General features: G+C 39.7%; 1 protein-coding gene and 1 non-coding gene across 2 annotated transcripts in view; one reads left to right on the top strand and one right to left on the bottom strand.

The window, feature by feature from the left end:
* LOC131919099 (cadherin-related family member 3-like) overlaps positions 1 to 17889 on the bottom strand; it is a 70749-nt gene that overhangs the window by 19188 nt on the left and 33672 nt on the right. The window contains exons 5-10 of the mRNA XM_059273147.1: positions 15415 to 15509; positions 11796 to 11903; positions 10871 to 11067; positions 8979 to 9156; positions 5215 to 5377; positions 3004 to 3106 (exon numbers count right to left, since the gene is read on the bottom strand). Of these exons, the coding sequence (XP_059129130.1) occupies positions 3004 to 3106; positions 5215 to 5377; positions 8979 to 9156; positions 10871 to 11067; positions 11796 to 11903; positions 15415 to 15509 (844 nt within the window). The remainder of the gene's footprint in view (positions 1 to 3003; positions 3107 to 5214; positions 5378 to 8978; positions 9157 to 10870; positions 11068 to 11795; positions 11904 to 15414; positions 15510 to 17889) is intronic.
* On the top strand, positions 12125 to 12232 carry LOC131920245 (U6 spliceosomal RNA). The gene has a single exon (XR_009381589.1). It is a non-coding gene; the product is annotated as a U6 spliceosomal RNA (small nuclear RNA).

The raw sequence follows: 17889 nt of genomic DNA, 5'->3' as shown, positions 1-17889 counted from the left end.
TTGGCCAGCCAGATTGGTCAGTAGGTAATGATGCCTGATCCCAAGCCTACTGACTTGAGTTCAGTCTCCAAGACTCAAATGGTGGAAGGAGGGAACCTATGCCAGTAAGCTGTATCTGACCTTGACATGCACATTATGGCATATCCTACACCCTGACACACATATATAATCAAATAAGTATAGTAAAAAAAAATAAAGGATTTATTGTAATTTTTGCGCATGGCATGTAAAAGAAGGAACTCTGTATTTAGGGCTAACAAGCTAAGGTAGCCTATTAGAGAGTTGTTGAAAAGAAATATTGTAGTATTAAAACATAAGAGGAAACAACTTGAAATCAGGGAAATTTTAAATTAAGGTTATAATGTAGTATACAAAACACTAAGTGGGACATTGGTATTACTACCACAGTTTTACAGGAAAGAGACTGAGATGAGCAGAAGAAAGTTCATGGTCCAACGCAACAAAGGAAAAAATTCAAGGAGTAGATGCCAGAACAAGCTATATTTGTTAATATCATCTCTGAGATATTAATGTGCCAAACACAAAGTCCTAAATTAAATAAAAATTAAGAGTCTTTTACGGCAAGACTTCTTGAGGTTCCTGCTCTGCGAGTGTTGAGCATCCACAGTTAAGCCTTCCCCAGACTTGTCTGGTATGGAATTCTCCCTTAGGTGATTAGCTCTAGCACTCATGGACAAAAGAATTCTCGTATATCACCTCTCCTAAAACTCTGTGCAATGTAGGTCAAATAGTAAAATTTAACCTGAGATCTACATAACCTTTACTCCAGAGATTCCATGGCATGCTTCATCTTGCAGCATATGCTGCTATATGCACTTCAAGGATAATGTCTCCAACTTTCATCACAATCTCACCAGGATCCATGATCCCTAAGAGAGTTTAAAGAGCGCTAGTCTACAAAAACAAGTGGTTTACTTTAAACCTGGACATTTCTTTCAATAAATCCACTTACATGGTGCAAGAGCAGGTGCCATTAAAGCTCTGCCATACTATGATTTTTATGGCATCCATAAAGACTCCAGATCATGTCAATTAGCTGGCCTATAAAAACAGAAGGAACTAAATGTGCAATGTTGCAAGCATATTTTATGAGCAATTACTGTGAATATATTGGGGTGTGAAGACCAGAGGGGATATGTTACTCAAAAAGATGTTTTATTTCTTTCCTGTTCAAGAAAGGTTCAAATCTGGTGAGATGAGAAAGTTATTTAGCCATGAGGAAAAAAAGCATATACCTAAAAGGTCTCTTAGGAAGTATGACAGATTTCTTCATGATGCTCTACCAATACCATTAAAGAAAAGTCAGAAATACTTCTGGGTAAGATGTCATACCTTGGTTCCTGTCCCTAACATAGCATTTCTCCAGGTAGCTGTATAAATCTATAAATCACCATTTAAACTTAGTCTCTGTATTAGTAACATTTCTGATCACTGGAATAAAGAAGATAGTTAATGGAGAAAGGATTTCAACTCTTGGTTAAAGCTGGAAAGGTATGCAGGAGGAAGTGATGGACATTTGCTCATGTCTCAGCAGATCAGGAAACAGAAAGACAGCAGGAAGTAGGATCAAGATATGAATGTCATGACCCACCCCTAATGACTCACTTCCTCCAGCAAGAGCCACTTCAAAGAAGTTCCACAACCTCCCAAAACAGTGTCACCATCTGGAAATCAAGTGCTCAAACACTGTGGGGAGCATGTCTCTTCAATCATAGCAATTCCACTGAAATTCTTATATCAGCGAATCAAGGGTTGAATGCATCCTGGGTGTATTGATTACAGTTCACTGTTAAGTTTCATTTGGTTGAAAAACAAGCATCTTCTATAATTCCATCTTCCTACATCCGTGAAAGACAATAACTCTACCTTATTTGTCTCAGATGCAACCTCAGAATCCATCTCAACCCAATGATCAAGACAACCATCAGCAAAGATTCAGAGTTCTTACAAGAGCAGAAACCCAACTGTCGCCCTTATCCTGGGTTCTTCCCTGTCAGACAATGCCTTTCTACTATTAAACTTGAGTTTTCTTTCATAACTTTTGATTCATCAGCACTCTTCAGTGCCACTTTATCACAGTGATTTTCAGGTATGAGAGATACAGTGTTAATGGCAGGTGTAACTTGAAAATTCTGAGAATGTCTCTTCTCAGAAAAATCTATATCAAAAACAAACAAATAAATAAAGACTGGAACTATTGATTGAACAAGTACCAATCCCTTGGGAAACTTGATGTATGTTTTCATTTGTACAAGAGTAACAAAAAGTAGGCACCAGGCAGTTTACTTAGCACCGCACTTCCTAATTGCTCTGCCTAAATCTTTAGCACCAAATTCAAACACACACCCCCAAAGAATAGTAGTTCACTATCAGCAAAACTACAACTATTAAATCTACAGAGCCAAGGATTTTATAACCAAGCAGTCTAAAGCCCACTGCCCCAAAGGCTCATTTACCATTTGCTGGCACAAAATGGTGGGCAAGTTATGGGAAGACCTTGTGTGAGAGAGCAGTAGCCATGCTCAGCACATTCACCAAGTTCATGAGCTATAGAACGTGGCAAGTGGCTCATTATTTGCATCAATAATAACTTTATGTCACGCAATATCATTCAAGTAAAATGTTTTTTAAAACATCCAATTACCTATATGTTTGAGCAACATGTTGCCTGATACGAAGCTCTTTCCAAGTCAGGGATATTTGGCATTATTTAGCCTAAAGAATTACACAAATATATACATATATATACATATATATGTGTGTATATATATATTCGGAACTGGAACCCACACCCCTCATTTTTTCCAATGCCAAGATCTCTAGCCAGACCAGGATATAAGAACTGTATATTATTTAAAGTGCTACTTACTAAGAGGTGCAAAGTTTTCCCAGGGATGGAAACTTCCATCAGTCTATCTCATTCTCCCAATATGATGAATTTTTGTAACACATTGACCAGCTTGAAAAGTCTATCATGATTACCTGTATGAGATGGATGTAGGTCATCAAATACTGAAATCATCATTTCATAAATGTGTCCTGCTGCAACCACCTCTGGGTTTTCATAATCCAGTTCTTTGGTAACCTTATAGAACAACATTATTTCAGAAAAAAGTAAAAATTTCTTTAATCTGTTTTACGTGTGTGTGTGTGTGTGTGTGTGTGTGTGTGTGTGTGTGTGTGTGCAGGCATGTGCTATAGTTTATGTATGGCAGTAAGAGGATAACTTGAAGGAGTCCATTCTTTCCATATTGCAGATACTTGGGATGGAATTCAAATTGCCAGGCAGGTGCCTTCACCCAATGAGTCTCGTAACTGGCCCAGAATTTTTATTGTACATGCTTTTAAAAGTCAGTCGGGGTGCTGCAGAGATGGCTCAGAGGCTAAGAGCACTGGCTGCTCTTCCAGAGGACCTGGGTTCGATTCCCAGCACCCACATGGAAGCTCACAGCTGTCTGTAACTCCAGTTCCCTAGGATCAGTCATCTTCATGCCAATGCACATAAAATAAAGTTAAATTATTTTTTTAAAGTCAGTCTGGAAAAGTGCATATGGCCATTTTATTTCCTAGTGATGACATCTCAGAATGGGTGAATCTGATACGTATAAGTGAGCTTTTTGGTGGAACAGTAGGATGCCACAGTTTCCCTTCCAGAGTAGCTTACTTTTGGAGGAAACATTCCAGCATAGAAGAAAATACAGATCATAACCTACATTGCATGCTAATTGTGTTGCTATAGGTAAAGCAAAAATCCAGAGGATTTGCTTTCCTCTTCTAGTGTGCAGATGTACATGCAGACAAAACACTCATATACATAAAATACACCAATAAATAAATAAAATATAAGCTATTCCTATTATAAGATATCACTTCAAAGTATTTCTGAGTACTAACTAGGTTTCAGTTAAAGCTACAGGCATTAGGGCTCTAACAAGAAGAAGGTCCCATATCAGAAGCTTGAAAATGTCTAGCATTACCACGGATCTCTGTTTGGCAAAAATAAATGAATTAATATGGCACCAAGAATTCCTGAGTACAGAAAGAGCTTCTCTTTTCAAAATTTAGCATATGACTCATTTAGCTCATTCACCATTCAGGGAGCTATACCTACTGCCCTCTGTGAACCTAGCACTATAGCAAATTTTAGTTCACAAGTGATAACCACTTAGAAATATGTGTAAATCTTACAATCTAATAGGATCAACAACTAAATAGTTGTAATTGTAAATTAAATGTTTTCATAGGTGGCATGCTAGCTGCACTGTTACAATGGCAGGAGATAATAAATGGCATTTATACATACGTGATAAACATGCAGACACAGAAGTCATTTAGAGGTAGATGATGGATAAAGGCATTCACTCAGCTACAGATCAAGCCTGTGTGAATGCTCAAGTCTTAGAATACTGCTTAAAAATCCTCCATCTTTATCCAAACTCCATTTTAAAGACGACAGTTTGGGTTTGATTGCAAAATGAATATCAACCCAGTAAGCCTCCTGGTTCTATGCCCAAGTTTCCAAACTTCACGTGCATGCAAAAACTTACCGTGTAGCTGTGGACTTTGACAAGAAAATTTGGGGTTAAGATCAGGGAAATAAGGGGCTTATCTATAGGTTTCTCAGTCATATATTTCTAGCTAAGTGCAGGAATAGGTAGGTTGAGGGTAGCTGATGATATGGAGGACAAGGAACTACCAAAGCTATCACATATTGGCACTCTGAAATAAAAGCCATGGAAATTGGGAGTTAAGAAGAGGAATTCCTTCTAAGGCAGAATTATGTGTAGAAAAAGAAAAAAATCTATAGTCTTTCTACTCTGCCAATAGAAAGTCTGACTCTAGAAGAGGAGTTGACATCAGTGACTCCCAGTGCCAGGAGAGTAAGCCATTGTCACACCTGCTGCCATAGAGACTTGCCTCTAAGGAAATCAGCATGTGGTTTAGCTTCTGATTCCCGCAGCTAAATAGGAAGTGAATTACTGTATGCTCATTAGAAAATGGAGAAAATGATGGCAGGAACAAGATAGTTAATAACTTGCCCAAATGCCTTCTGGGAAGATAGCAGAGGAGCTCAGAATTCTCCTCTGCTGCATCAGGACTCCCCCTTTGTTACCTTCTAGAATAGTTCCAATTGGCCACAACCTTACCCCTTTTTTGGGAAAGCTCCCTGGAATGAGAGCCACCGGGGCTCACCTGGATGAAATTGTCAGCATTTGGCACTTGCTCAAATAGTTGTCCAGAGCCTACTGGGCCAGAGATTGGCGCATAATGAACTGTGTCAGGAGGCTTGTCAAGGTCATGGCATGTGAGCTTTGCAATGATTGTGTCTTTTGCAATCTCCTCCTTGCCTGTGTACCTGTTTAATTGTTCAAAAGGAAAAATCAGTTTAGGTGGGCATTCCTTACAAGGTGATGTTTTCTCTGTAAATATCCACTAATTTTGATGAAGTCTACATGTGTGCCCTATTTATCCTGCATCAGACAGGCCCTCTTTAGAGCATCATTTAAATGACTATTTCCTAGAAAGTTCCTTTCTGCACCCAGCTGGACATTTCTTTGGGAAAGAAAATTGGTCAAGGCCACCACATCCTTGGAGAAAGCTCCAGAAGGAATCAATTCATTCTCTGGGATTACTGTACTCTGGAACATCTGGATGGTGGATATGGTCTGCCTCTAAAATTGTCTCCACAGATTTATGTTTCAAACACTAGGTCCCCTGCTGGTGGCACTGTTCTTGGAGGCTTTAGGACATAGGGTCTAGCTGGAAAATGTAGTTTACTAGAGACAGGCCTTGGAAAATGAAACTCCACCCCTCATTCCTGCCTTGCTCACTACTTCCCTGTTCACATGTGAACAGCCTAGGCCATCATGTTTTCCTTTCCATGAACTGTAATGCTCCTCTATGCCTTCCATGTCATGACGCATTTGAACTGTGAGCCCAAATCCATCTTTCCGCGCTTAAGTTGTTCTGCTGGGCAAATCAAAGCTATGAGAAAGGAACAAATACACGTGACAAAGAGAGACAGATGGTCCTTGCCATTCTATAATCACAATAGATTTATTCACCTTCCTATGCATCTATCCATCTTGGATCTCACTGCCCCTTGTGATCAGTCTTTAGCTTCTAAATACTATGGACCTGCAATGACAGATCTGGTTCTCTTTCTTCAGGAAGCTTCCCTGACTCCCACAGAAGCCACACGATCTTCTCCCCACAGCTGAAACATGGCACCAAGGGCTTAGAATCATGTCCTTTGGCATTTTGTTCTGTGAGGCTTTTAGTTGTTTAAGTTTTCGTTGCTGCTTTACAAGTTTTTTGTTGTATGACCCTGATAAGATAGAGTCCCATTACAGCAAACCAGCAGAGCAGAGCTGCAGCAGGGTACAGCCTAGAGTAGGTGCTTGGTTACCCATGATCCTCCTGGGAGAATAAATGGGAGCTAGCAGAAGGAGAAAACATTGGCAAATTTCTGTACTAAATAGATTCCAAATGCAGATTGTATTTGTTCTTTATAACAATGAAATAAGTTGGATACCGCTGTTATCTCCACTGGAGAATTGTAACTAGGGCCCAAACAGGTCCACATGGGGCAGGAGCAAGGCTAAGTTTCATTTTTCAGGAGTAATGTTTAAGGAACACAGGGACAGTTTTCCTTATGTAAAGAGACTCACAGAGCCTCAAACAAGAACTTTCTAAGTATGACCCCAACAGAACAGGAATCCACCCATGAAAGTGACAAATGGATTTTACATGAAATTAAAAATCCTCTGCACAGCAAAGAAAATCATCAGCAAAGCAAACAGCCTACAGGGCAGGGGTCAGTCCTTGCCAGCTATACTTCAGACAGGAGGTTATATCTAGAATACATAACTGAAAAAATAGTGTAAAAAATCTTGCCAATCAATAAATGTGCTAATAAGTTGAACCAACAGTTCTCAACAGAAGAAGCACAAATGGCCAATATAAACTGTTGGCACAAATATATATATATATATATATATATATATATATATATATATATATGCACAAATTGCCTATAAACTGTTAAACATCTTGTCCACCAGGGGAATGAAAATTAAAACTGCTTTGAGATTCCATCTCACCACAGTCAGAAAGACCATACCGAAGGAAAACAATGCTAACAAATGCTGGGGAGAATGTGAGAAAAAGAGGACTCACTGTGCACTGCTGGAGGAAGTGTAAACTGGCATAGCTACTATGTGAAGAAGTGTGGAAGCTCCTTAAAATTTGAAAAAATAACTACTATGTGACTTAGCTGTACCACCTCTGAGCACACACCCAAAGATCTTTACATTCTACCACAGAAATACTTGCACATCCAGATTTATAGCTGCTCTCATCACAATAGCTAAAAAATGAAAGCAGCTTCAATGTCCATCAACTAATGGATGAAGAGTAAAAATGTAGTACATATGCATGGTGGAATTTTATTCAGTTGTAAATAAAAATAAAATTATGTAAATTTCAGGAAAATAGATTGATGTGAAAATTATTATATTAAGTGAGGTATCCTAGTCTCAAAAAGACAAATATTCTCCCTCATTTGAAGCTCCTAGCTTCTGATTCTTATATGGGAGAGTGAGTGTAGGTATAGGTCATGGGAGGCATGAGAGCAGGTCTTAAGGAAGGAGAGGGGTAATAGTAGAAACAGAAAAGGTGGGTTCTCAGGCAGATGGCTGGGTGAGTGGGGGAGAAGGAAAAACAGAAAAACCACATGGGAAACAATGCAAACCTCTTATCCTCATATCAAAACCCCAAAGTTCTAAAACTCAGATATTTTTTCATCACTTACTTGGCAACAAATCCTGACCCCGCATGAAATATTTCACATCACATGCCCACACTGTCAGATCATTTTTTCTTTCATTTACAGTGATTTGAATATGGAGACCTACTATCCTCCCACTTAGAAAGTTATACAGTGTATGGTATGAACCAAGGACAAAAACTCTGTGTGTTTGTGCTGTGTGTGTACTCATGCACATGTGTGTCCATGCATGTGAAGGCCAGAGGACAACCTCAAAGACTGTCCATCATTCTGTTTGGATTTTTCTCTTTTCTCTCTTTTCTTTTTTCTTTTCTTTTCTTTTCTTTCTTTCTTTCTTTCTTTTTTTTTTTTTGACAGTCTCTCACTGGTCTTGAACTTACTAAGAAAGCTAGACTGCCTGGCCAGTGGGCCTCAGGGACTTGCCTGTCTCCACTTCCCCAGTGCTGAGAACTTGCTACCCCATCTGGTGTTTTTATGTGTGTCATAGGCACTGAACTCAGGTCCTTGTGCTTGCAAGGAAAACATTTTACTGAGATGTTCTCTTGTCCCAGTAACAAAATCTTTAACTAGAAACCTACTCAGTGGTAAGGAGGGTATCTGGTAATACTAACAGGCATATAATAAGAACCATAATGAATTAGCATCTGCTCAGCACTATGCTGAAACAGTACCAAAAATCAACCCATTAATTCTTCACAACCATTCTTCAAAGAGTTCTATTGGTATCCCATTTTACAAAGCAAAACTAAAGGGCTTCAGTTAATGATGATAAGAGTAGAGTCACTATAATCTCAGATCTCACTTGCAGATCTTAGAAACTCAACTTTCTGCCAGGCAGTGGTGGCACATGCCTTTAAACCCAGCACTCGGGAGGTAAAGCCAGGTGGATCTCTGTGAGTTCAAGGACAGCCTGGTCTACAGAGCAAGATCCAGGGCAGGCACCAAAACTACACAGAGAAACCCTGTCTTAAAAAAAAAAAGAAAAGAAAAAAAAAAAAAGAAACTCAACTCCCAGTCATGAACAGGATCAGCAGGCCATTTGTGAGGAACATTTCTGAGTAACTAAGATTCAACTTGATGATCAACTCTATGTCAGAGTTAGCCAATAAATCTGACAGTCCCTTCTCCCTGCCTTCCCTGACTTCTTATTCACCTGCTGCCTGCTTACCTAATCAGATACTGATCACAGAAGGGCGCGTTGTCATTAATGCCATGAATATAGGTAGTCACTGGAATTGTTGCACACCTCTGGTCACCATCACATGCCTTAATGGAGAAGGACAGAACACTTGCAAACCCAGCTTTCTCCACATCGAGGCGGGTAGTCGTAACCACAGTCCCTTTCTCTGCAATGAAACAGCACATCCTGCTCAGGATGGACCAGATTGTCATTTTCAAAATTACTTCATTACATGTATAGCTACAGAAAAGAGTAAAAATTATGTGCTGTTCACTAGAATTAAGAGGCTGACTCCAAGTGCATGCATACTGTTACATTATTTATCACTGAAATATGCTATTAATCGTATTATGTTAATGACAGGAAAACAAAATTGTTTTGGCTCAGGAGACTAGAGAAGATCTCTAGAAGACATTTTTATTCTAGGACTTAAAGGTTACACAGCAGAAGAAAATGTCAGTAAATGGGAGATGAGTCCCACAGAGAACCACAGATGAAGACACTGCTGGACATGACTACTATTACTCAACCATCACTTAAATCCAACAAACATTTTCTGAGTGTCATCTATGTAGCGGGAAGCATGGTAGCTACTATATTCAGCATGATGACATAAAATCTCCATATTTATGGAATTTATATTCAAAGCTGGGAGACAGAGCTCAACATGTGCAGAAAAACAAAAAGTTCAAATGGTGTTATTATGGAAATGAGTGTTATAATATGATTTTTTACAGATAATAATATCTAATGGTCAGGTGCTTAGAACATGCAAGGGAGCAGTCTCAAGGCAGACAGCCTACCTGCTGGCTCACAGGCAAAGGAAAAAAGAATCTGGTGGCATGGAGGATGCTGGGGGAGGGTAGCATGGGTGGTTGAGAACAAGGCAGGGGCCACAGAAACAAGACCTCAGTGATAAGGTAAGAAATCCGGGCCAAATTTCAAGTGCAAAAAGTGAATTGAGAGGATTTTTTCACAGAGAATAAATATGACCCAATTTGAGTATTTAAAAAAAAATCACTAGTGGCTCTGTGAAGATGCTTATCAGTTAACTGGAAAAGAAACACCCCCGAAAAAGAGATCAAGAGGAATCTGAGATCAGACTGTGAGTGTAAGCAGGTTATTTGGGAGGCAATCCAGGGCAATGTGATGTGGGAAAGAGCAACAGAGAAAAATCACTCCCAATAAAAGAGCCACAATAGCCTCATCTCACTGAGGAATTCTCTGAGCCAGAGTAGCTCATACTAGGAATTGTTCCATGGCAGAGAAAATAGTTGAAGGATTTCTACACCAAGTCCTGAGTAGCAGACTTTCTCCAGGTCCAGCCTGGGACTTGTGGGAGAGAAAAGGAAATGAAGCTGCCAATCCCAAGCAATCCCTCAAGCAGACAAGGCCCTGAGCTGATGTGAGTAGGACAATGACAATATCTGCTTCAATGGCTAACTTCTATATGTGCTAATCATAACCCAACACTGTTCTTCTCCACTCAGCAACTCTGGCTTTAAACACCACATAATTTGCACCCTATCCCCAAGCCTGATTGGATAATAAATAAAAGACTAGCTCTAACTAGTCAAATCAGGTTCTCCCTTACAAACATTTGACCCTGAAGTAGAATGGAGTTGACTTAGGTCTAAGAATATGTGCTAAAAGGGCATATAAAGTACAGAGTTAATAATATTCATAACAGTCATGAAGAGACACAGATTAGCAGAGAGAATAAGTAGGTTGTTGACCCTGTAGAATTACTCAGCAGACATTTCCAAAGTGTCCAAGAGATGTTTCATGATGAGGTTTTAGTCTTTCTACCTCCCCTCCAGAAACTGGGTGTGTAGATAATAGAAATACAATTACTTAGGGCAGCACAGTTCTCAACCTACCTTTGTCTACTGCAAAATAATCATCCACTGTCTCCAGTTCAAAGGTTAAACCTCCCAAGTTATCTTCATCAGCTGCCTGGCACATTGCAATCATCTTCCCAGTTGGAATTTCTTCGTCCAGTGTGATGTTGACTTTATGATGCAGAGTTGAGTTTGTGGAGGTAACACTCAAGATCCCGTTTTCAATGTTGAATAAGCTTATTTTAAAAGGAAATGTTATTAGCATGGCACTCATCAAGTGCTGTCATTTCAGTACCGTGTGTTGGTAAAGGTGGAGCAGATTGAATAGACTGCTGACATGATGGAAACTGTATTCATGACAGAAGTATCTAAACCACTTACTGATCACTTAGCCTCAGTTTACATAAAATCCTAAGACCTGTCACGAGATTTTCACTCTTGCCAGCAGGCACTTCCTTAAGAAGTAAGGACCATGTCTGTCTCCATTTTATACATGTGAAAACTGAGAACCGAACAAATTAAGTAACTTTTAGAAGGTGGCTGAGAGAGGGTTAGACCACAAGCTTCTTTTGCTCTAGAACCTGTGTGCATGATCACTGTGTTCTTACCCTTCAAGTACGAGCGACCTTCATAGAGCTGCTGACCCTCAAAACGCTTTTATAAATTCCCTGGTTATAACATTGACTAGAGTCTCCCTTTAGAGAAACAAGTGCTAAGCCAGAAAGTCGGGTATTAAGGATGTACTGCGTGAATAACACCTCGTTTTATTGCAATTTCAATATAGTTTATACTTTAAAACTATTTTTGCTTTTAGTTTTTAAGTAAGACTTTTCTTTGGACTCTTTTATCTTATGTGGTTGTTTATACAATGCTTGCTTTTTGTCCTCAGCTAAAAAGAAGAAAAAGAAGGAAGGAAAGACCATGTTTTCAAGGTCAAATAAAATAATATGCTATATTTCCTTACCTGCAGGTAAGAGTGGGGTCTTTATTGTTGACGTTGATGAGGAAAATCTTCAGATTTCCAGTAGCAAACAGTCCTCCAGGATCAACCACTTTAATGACCAGTGAAAAACTGGAGGCACAGGCACAAAAACACAGCTAAATGATAAATAGCAGGCTTCCCCAGAAGCAAAACCTAGCAGACTTAACTGGCCAGCTACAGCAATTGATCCCTTTGGTTAAGATATCAGTCAGACCAGTTGTTTCAGCAGCTGGAAATGGCTAACACTTTGTAAAGAAACAAATGGGTCAAATCACTTGACAGGAGAGGCAGGAACTTTTAAAGTTTGCCAAGTGCTGGCTTTGGCGGTACCTTCACTAAAACTGGAACAATACAGAGGTTAGCATGGGCCCTGCACAAGGATGACACACAAATTCATGAAGTGTTAAAAAAAGATTTTTTAAGTTTGTTATTCCCTATAAATAGTGGGGGGGGGGCGGCTATGGAAATTCCTTAGCATTTTGTAGCAAACAAATCATTCATAGCTATGGGTTTGTGCCCTTTAAACATTGATTTCTTGTATTAAAGACTAACAGATGTCGAGGTTAAAATGTTAGGAGTGTCCCAGTGTGGTCGGGGACACATCATCCTGTCATCCAGGATGACATCTCCAGACAGGAGGAGAGAGAGTTCAAGTCTATAGGGAGACTTAAACACACAAATAAAAAAGGAAGAAGCCTTAAAAAAAAACTAATTGCTGTAAGAAACATTAGGATTGTTACACAATTAACAAGTTTTTATTTCCTAAAGATATGTGGGGGTTTGAGGAATGACTGTAATGAAATGAAGAAAATGAAAATTTCCTTATTAATGACAACTGTTCTCATCCCTAGACTGTGACCCCCCTTGCAATCATAGCTCCTAACTTTCCCAGTGTGTTCAGATTTGAACCCAACAAACTCTAGTTCTAGGCAAATTGAGCGAGTTACTTTCTTTTTCAGGAAAAAAAAAATCTTGATATACCAAAATTGATGCCAAAATTCCCTCTCCTCTCCACACCAATGTGTAACCACTTCTCAATTTCCTATTTCATAATTTGTCTTTCAAGAAGTTGATGGCTTATGAGAAAAAGTATTAGCAAAAAGCAAAAAGCTATTTTACCTAAACAAATAAAGACATTTTAAAAAATATTTCTAGCCAAGAATGGTAGCACATGTCCTTAATTCCAGCATTTGAGAGGCAAAGGCAAGTTGTTCTCTGTGAGTTAAAGGCAAGTCTGGTCTGCATAGGGAGTTCCAGGCCAGCCAAGGATACACAGTGAGACACTGTCCCAAAATAATAATAATATAATTCTGAGAAGTCTTAACTACAACAATGGGGATACAGTATGGACAGTATTCATAGCACTATAACTCAAATTCAGATTTTGTTTTGGTGTGGCTGGATGATGATAGAGAGTGAAGCCATGATGATTCCCCCTAATACTTTCATGTCTGGATGATGATGATGATAGTGAAGCCATGATGATCCCCCTAATGCTTTCATGGCTGGATGATGATAGAGAATGAAACCACAATGATCCTTTCTAATACTTTCATGGCTGGATGATGATAGAGAATGAAACCATGATGAACCCCCCCTAACACTTTCACGTCTGGATGATGATAGAGAATGAAGCCATAATGATTCCCCCCTAATACTTTCATGGCTGGATAATGATAGAGAATGAAACCATGATAACCCTTCCTAACACTTTCATGGCTGGATGATGACAGAGAGTGAAGCCATGATGATCCCCCCTAATACTTTCATGGCTGGATGATGATAGAGAGTAAAGCCACAATGATTCTTCCTAATACTTTCATGGCTGGATGGTGATAGAGAGTGAAGCCATGATGATCCTCCATAATGCTTTCATGGCTGAATAAGGATAGAGAGTGAAGCCATGATGATTCCTCCTAATGTTTCATGGCTGGATGATGATGATAGAGAGTGAAGCCATGATGATTCCTCCTAATGTTTCATGGCTGGATGATGATGATAGAGAGTGAAGCCATGATGATCCTTCCTAATATTTTCATAAGGATTCAAACAAGTGATCATAGCCTTATACCTCCTTTCAAGAAAAGGATTTTGAATTTTTAAATTTTAAAAATTAACAATTAGGAAATTATATTAGTGTTAGTGAGATGGCTCTGCATGTAAATTGCTTGCCTCTACCTGAGCTTGACCTCTAGGACTCAAGTAAGGATAGAAGGGGAGAAGTAACTTCACAATGCTGTGCTCAGACTTCCTCAGGTACACCGTGGCAGGTGTGCCCTGCCACACTTCACACACGTACACAAAATAAAGATTGTAAGAGAGAGAGAGAATTGATAAAAATCAGTTTTTATCCAAAATTTCCCCCTTATTTCAGTAAAGGTCAACTCAGCAACCCAAGCAAATGTGTATTAGGGAAAGGAAGGAAGGAAAGAGGGAGGGGATGGAGGGAGAGAAGAAGGAAGGAAGGGGGATGGAAGGGGAGGGAGGGACAAGAGAAGGGAGGGAGGGTGTGACCACACAGGGATGGGAATAGATGGCCATCTTGGCCAATTGACCATTAATACTCTCATTCTGCAATCAGCTTCAGTTTTCTACTCTCGGTTCCTCTGATTTCAGAGATAAGAAGAAAAGGTCTTTCATTTTCTCTTACCTAGAAAAACGTTTCTTTCCCAAACTTAAATTTGCATTTACTAACAAATCATAAGACTTATAAATATTGAGGGTATTTTCTTTGGGGCTTTGGTTTAAGACAGTCTCATGTAACCTAGGCTAGCCTTGAAATCACTATCTTGATTATCTTGAAACTTTGATCTTCCTGTCTCCCTCTGCCTAGTGGTGAGATTATGTGTGTAGACCCAATCTGGTTGATGCAGTTCTGGGAATCAAAATCCAAGGTCCCATGTTTGCTAGGGAAGCATTCTAACGACCGAGCTACATCCTTGGCCCCGAGACTGATGTTCATCTTGATAATCCATTTGTGGGCCTGAGTCTCCTTCAGCGGGACCTGATGTCAGCTAGTGTTGGCTGGGCCTTTGCTGTACGGGAAGCCGTTCAGGATACTTTCCATTCTCAACTTTCATCATAGCAAAGACTCACTTATGAAAGACAGGAGAAAGTTGATTGGAATGCCTTCAGAGTTCACTTCCTTCTCCTATGAAGCACTTTGATGCAAAATATATAACTGAAATAGGTAGCCATTAAATCATCATAAAAATAAAAATGCTAACTTGAACCAGTGGGAACCCACTTAGCTGATGCAGAGGAAATAACAAAGTGGCCATGTGTTAACTTCTCAAGAATGCTGATTACTACAGTAGAAAGCAATTCTACATTACAGGTATCTGGAGAGGTAACCTGCACACTTCCATGGCAGGGTACAAATAAAACTACCAAAATAGTCTTCTTGCTTCACCATGATGAAAGCAAGTGGCACAGAGAGGGTCCTCACAGACATCCAAAGCAGCAACAGTACAATTACAAATGAGTATCGGGTGACTTCATGTGAGGAACACACTAAGATCAGAGAAGGAGAAATGTTTTCAAAAGCAGAACTATAAGCCAAAGGACCAGCATTTCCAGAGAAAACCCAGCACAGCATTACCTTCTCATGCCCCTCTCAAAATCCAAAGCTGACGCTGTGGAAATCGCCCCAGTGCTGTCAATGATGAAGCTGGAGCTCTCCGGGGAAATGAAGTACTGTTTGTTGGATAGAAAAGAGAAAACAAAATATTATAGAGACACAACTGATTCCCTGGTGAGGTTCCTTAACCTCTAAGAACTAAGCCTGAAATCTTTGAGTACTCTGTATGACTCATCAGCCACAGGTCCCATGTCAGAGATGCTCAGAAAATGTTGGTGGCAGCAGCAGCAGTTGGCTGCTGCTGCTGCTGCTGCTGCTGCTGATGATGATGATGATGATGATTTTGATGATGGTGGTAATGATGATTTTGATGATGATGATGATGAAACTGTATTCTATTCAACTAACTTCAGATCAGACAACATGCTCTTAAATGCTAATAAAAAATCTTTTCTGGTCTCTACATTCTGTATTTCTTATAACACCCCACTCAAAGCTAAAAGTAAAGAAAATGGAGTTCAACCAGAAAACCCACGCCAAGTGTTTAATGAACACTGAGATGATCTGTATGGATGGTGAGCACTGGCTTTGGGGGCTGGAGGTGAATCAAGGATCTATGGGAAGAAGGAAATAGAACATCCTCAGCATCCACCCATTAGATTTTGTCTGTTCGGGTACAGACAGTGTCTTACCAAGTTTTCCTATAGCCTCAGTGACTTTTTACCTCATCTCCCTTCCTTTCAGCTGTTTTACTAAGTGCTCCAAGTATATTGACATTGGAGTCTCAACATCCTAAGTCATAGGTGTTGATGTCATCCCATTTCACAAACAGGAAATCCAAGGCTTGGAAAATTCCAGTGTCTTGTCTTGATCTGCATCCCTAAGACAAGTTCCTGACCAACAGAGCAGATGAGGTCAGGGTTCTAATACAGGTGAGAATTAACTTACAGAAAAAGCCAGGAGAAAAGAAGTCCACAAGAGGCTTAATATCAAGAATTAATTATAGCAAGTGCTTCTGACTTAATAATTGTGTATACCCGGGGATGATTTAGTAGAGAAAATTAAACCCAGAAGGACTGCAAAGCAGACTAAAAATCATTTGGAGAAATTAGTGACCTTTACATTGATTGATTTTCTGATGAATCACCATATTCTGACTAATTTCAGTTCATACCTTCCATGCCTAACCATCTAAATAAGATTGAGCTGATTGCTGCTGCTTCTTTAGAACAATGTAGAATATTAGCATTCAAGAATGTCAGGCAAATCCATCACCTACTTCCTTTTAGGGCAAACATGGGGATAATGATGCCTGATTTATAGATAATGACAGTGGATGGCTGTAAATTAAATGACCTAAGAGGCTCACCAACATGGTCTGCCTATATACAAACGCACATGATTTTTTTAAAAGACACCTACATTTCTGTTTGTAGCTACTCAAAATTTGCAATTTCAAATTTAATTTAAGTATTACATGAGTGTCAATATTTTTCCAAACAATCAATATTGGAAAGTCATGTTTTGTACGGTTGATTTTCCACAAAATAAAGTACTCTTCACAAAACATCTTCTGGTGCTGAGATGAGCGACTGACTCTTTTTGTGTTCAGGGAAGACGGGAAATGGTGGTTGCTAAGCAGCCAGGGCAATCACTAGGAATGCCACCTAAAAGAAGAATGCCCTGAACAGGAATGCAGTCTAAGGGACAAGAAATTAATTCTCTGGGGCTATGCAAATAATATTCATTTTCCTGGGGCTTTTTTATTAGCATTTTGTCTGTAATTGGCACAAATATGTGGAGAACTCTTTGGCCATCAAAGTAACCCTGGTACCCCCATTCTCAGATTCCAAGGGATGAGGAGAGACTCCAGGACCTGAGGAGATGCAGAGCAGAGGAGCAAGCCTTCAGTCTACCTGAATGCACTCATTCAGAAGCCACTTTATCCCCTTTGAATGCTTGGTCATGACTGTTTGTTCTCTGAGTAGCTAGGGAATTAGAAATGACCCAAAGTTGAGGAAGAGTTCAGCATCATTGCACACACAAATTTAGAGAAGCTGAAACTGCATGCATAAGACTTGCACAATACCAAGCCAGGCAAAATCCTGGCATGGATAGTGGAGGACCTCATAAAGTCCCATCCCTTTCTGAGGAGCTTTGGGAAAATGATGGCTGCTGAGAGAGAGAAAGAGTTATATTTTTTTCCAGGAATGGAGTCCCTGATAAGCTGCCCATGCTCCAGTAATGGTCCTATATCTATGAACATGCTGTCAGCACTAAGTGGAACCACTGACTAAGGAAATATGCTGGCAAATGAATGGAACTAGAAAAGATCATTCTGAGTGAAATAACCCAGACCCAGAAAGACAAACATGGTATGTACTCACTCGTAAGTGAATATGAGCCATAAAGTAAAGGAGAATCATGATGCAACCCACAGACCCAGAAAAGCTAAATAACAAGGAGGGCTGAGTGGGGAAGGGATACATGAATCTC

Source organism: Peromyscus eremicus, chromosome 9, assembly GCF_949786415.1.
Source record: "Peromyscus eremicus chromosome 9, PerEre_H2_v1, whole genome shotgun sequence".
Classification (NCBI taxonomy): domain Eukaryota; kingdom Metazoa; phylum Chordata; class Mammalia; order Rodentia; family Cricetidae; genus Peromyscus; species Peromyscus eremicus.
The sequence above is the reverse complement of the archived record's forward strand: the minus strand, read 5'-3'. Positions and strand labels throughout refer to the sequence as shown.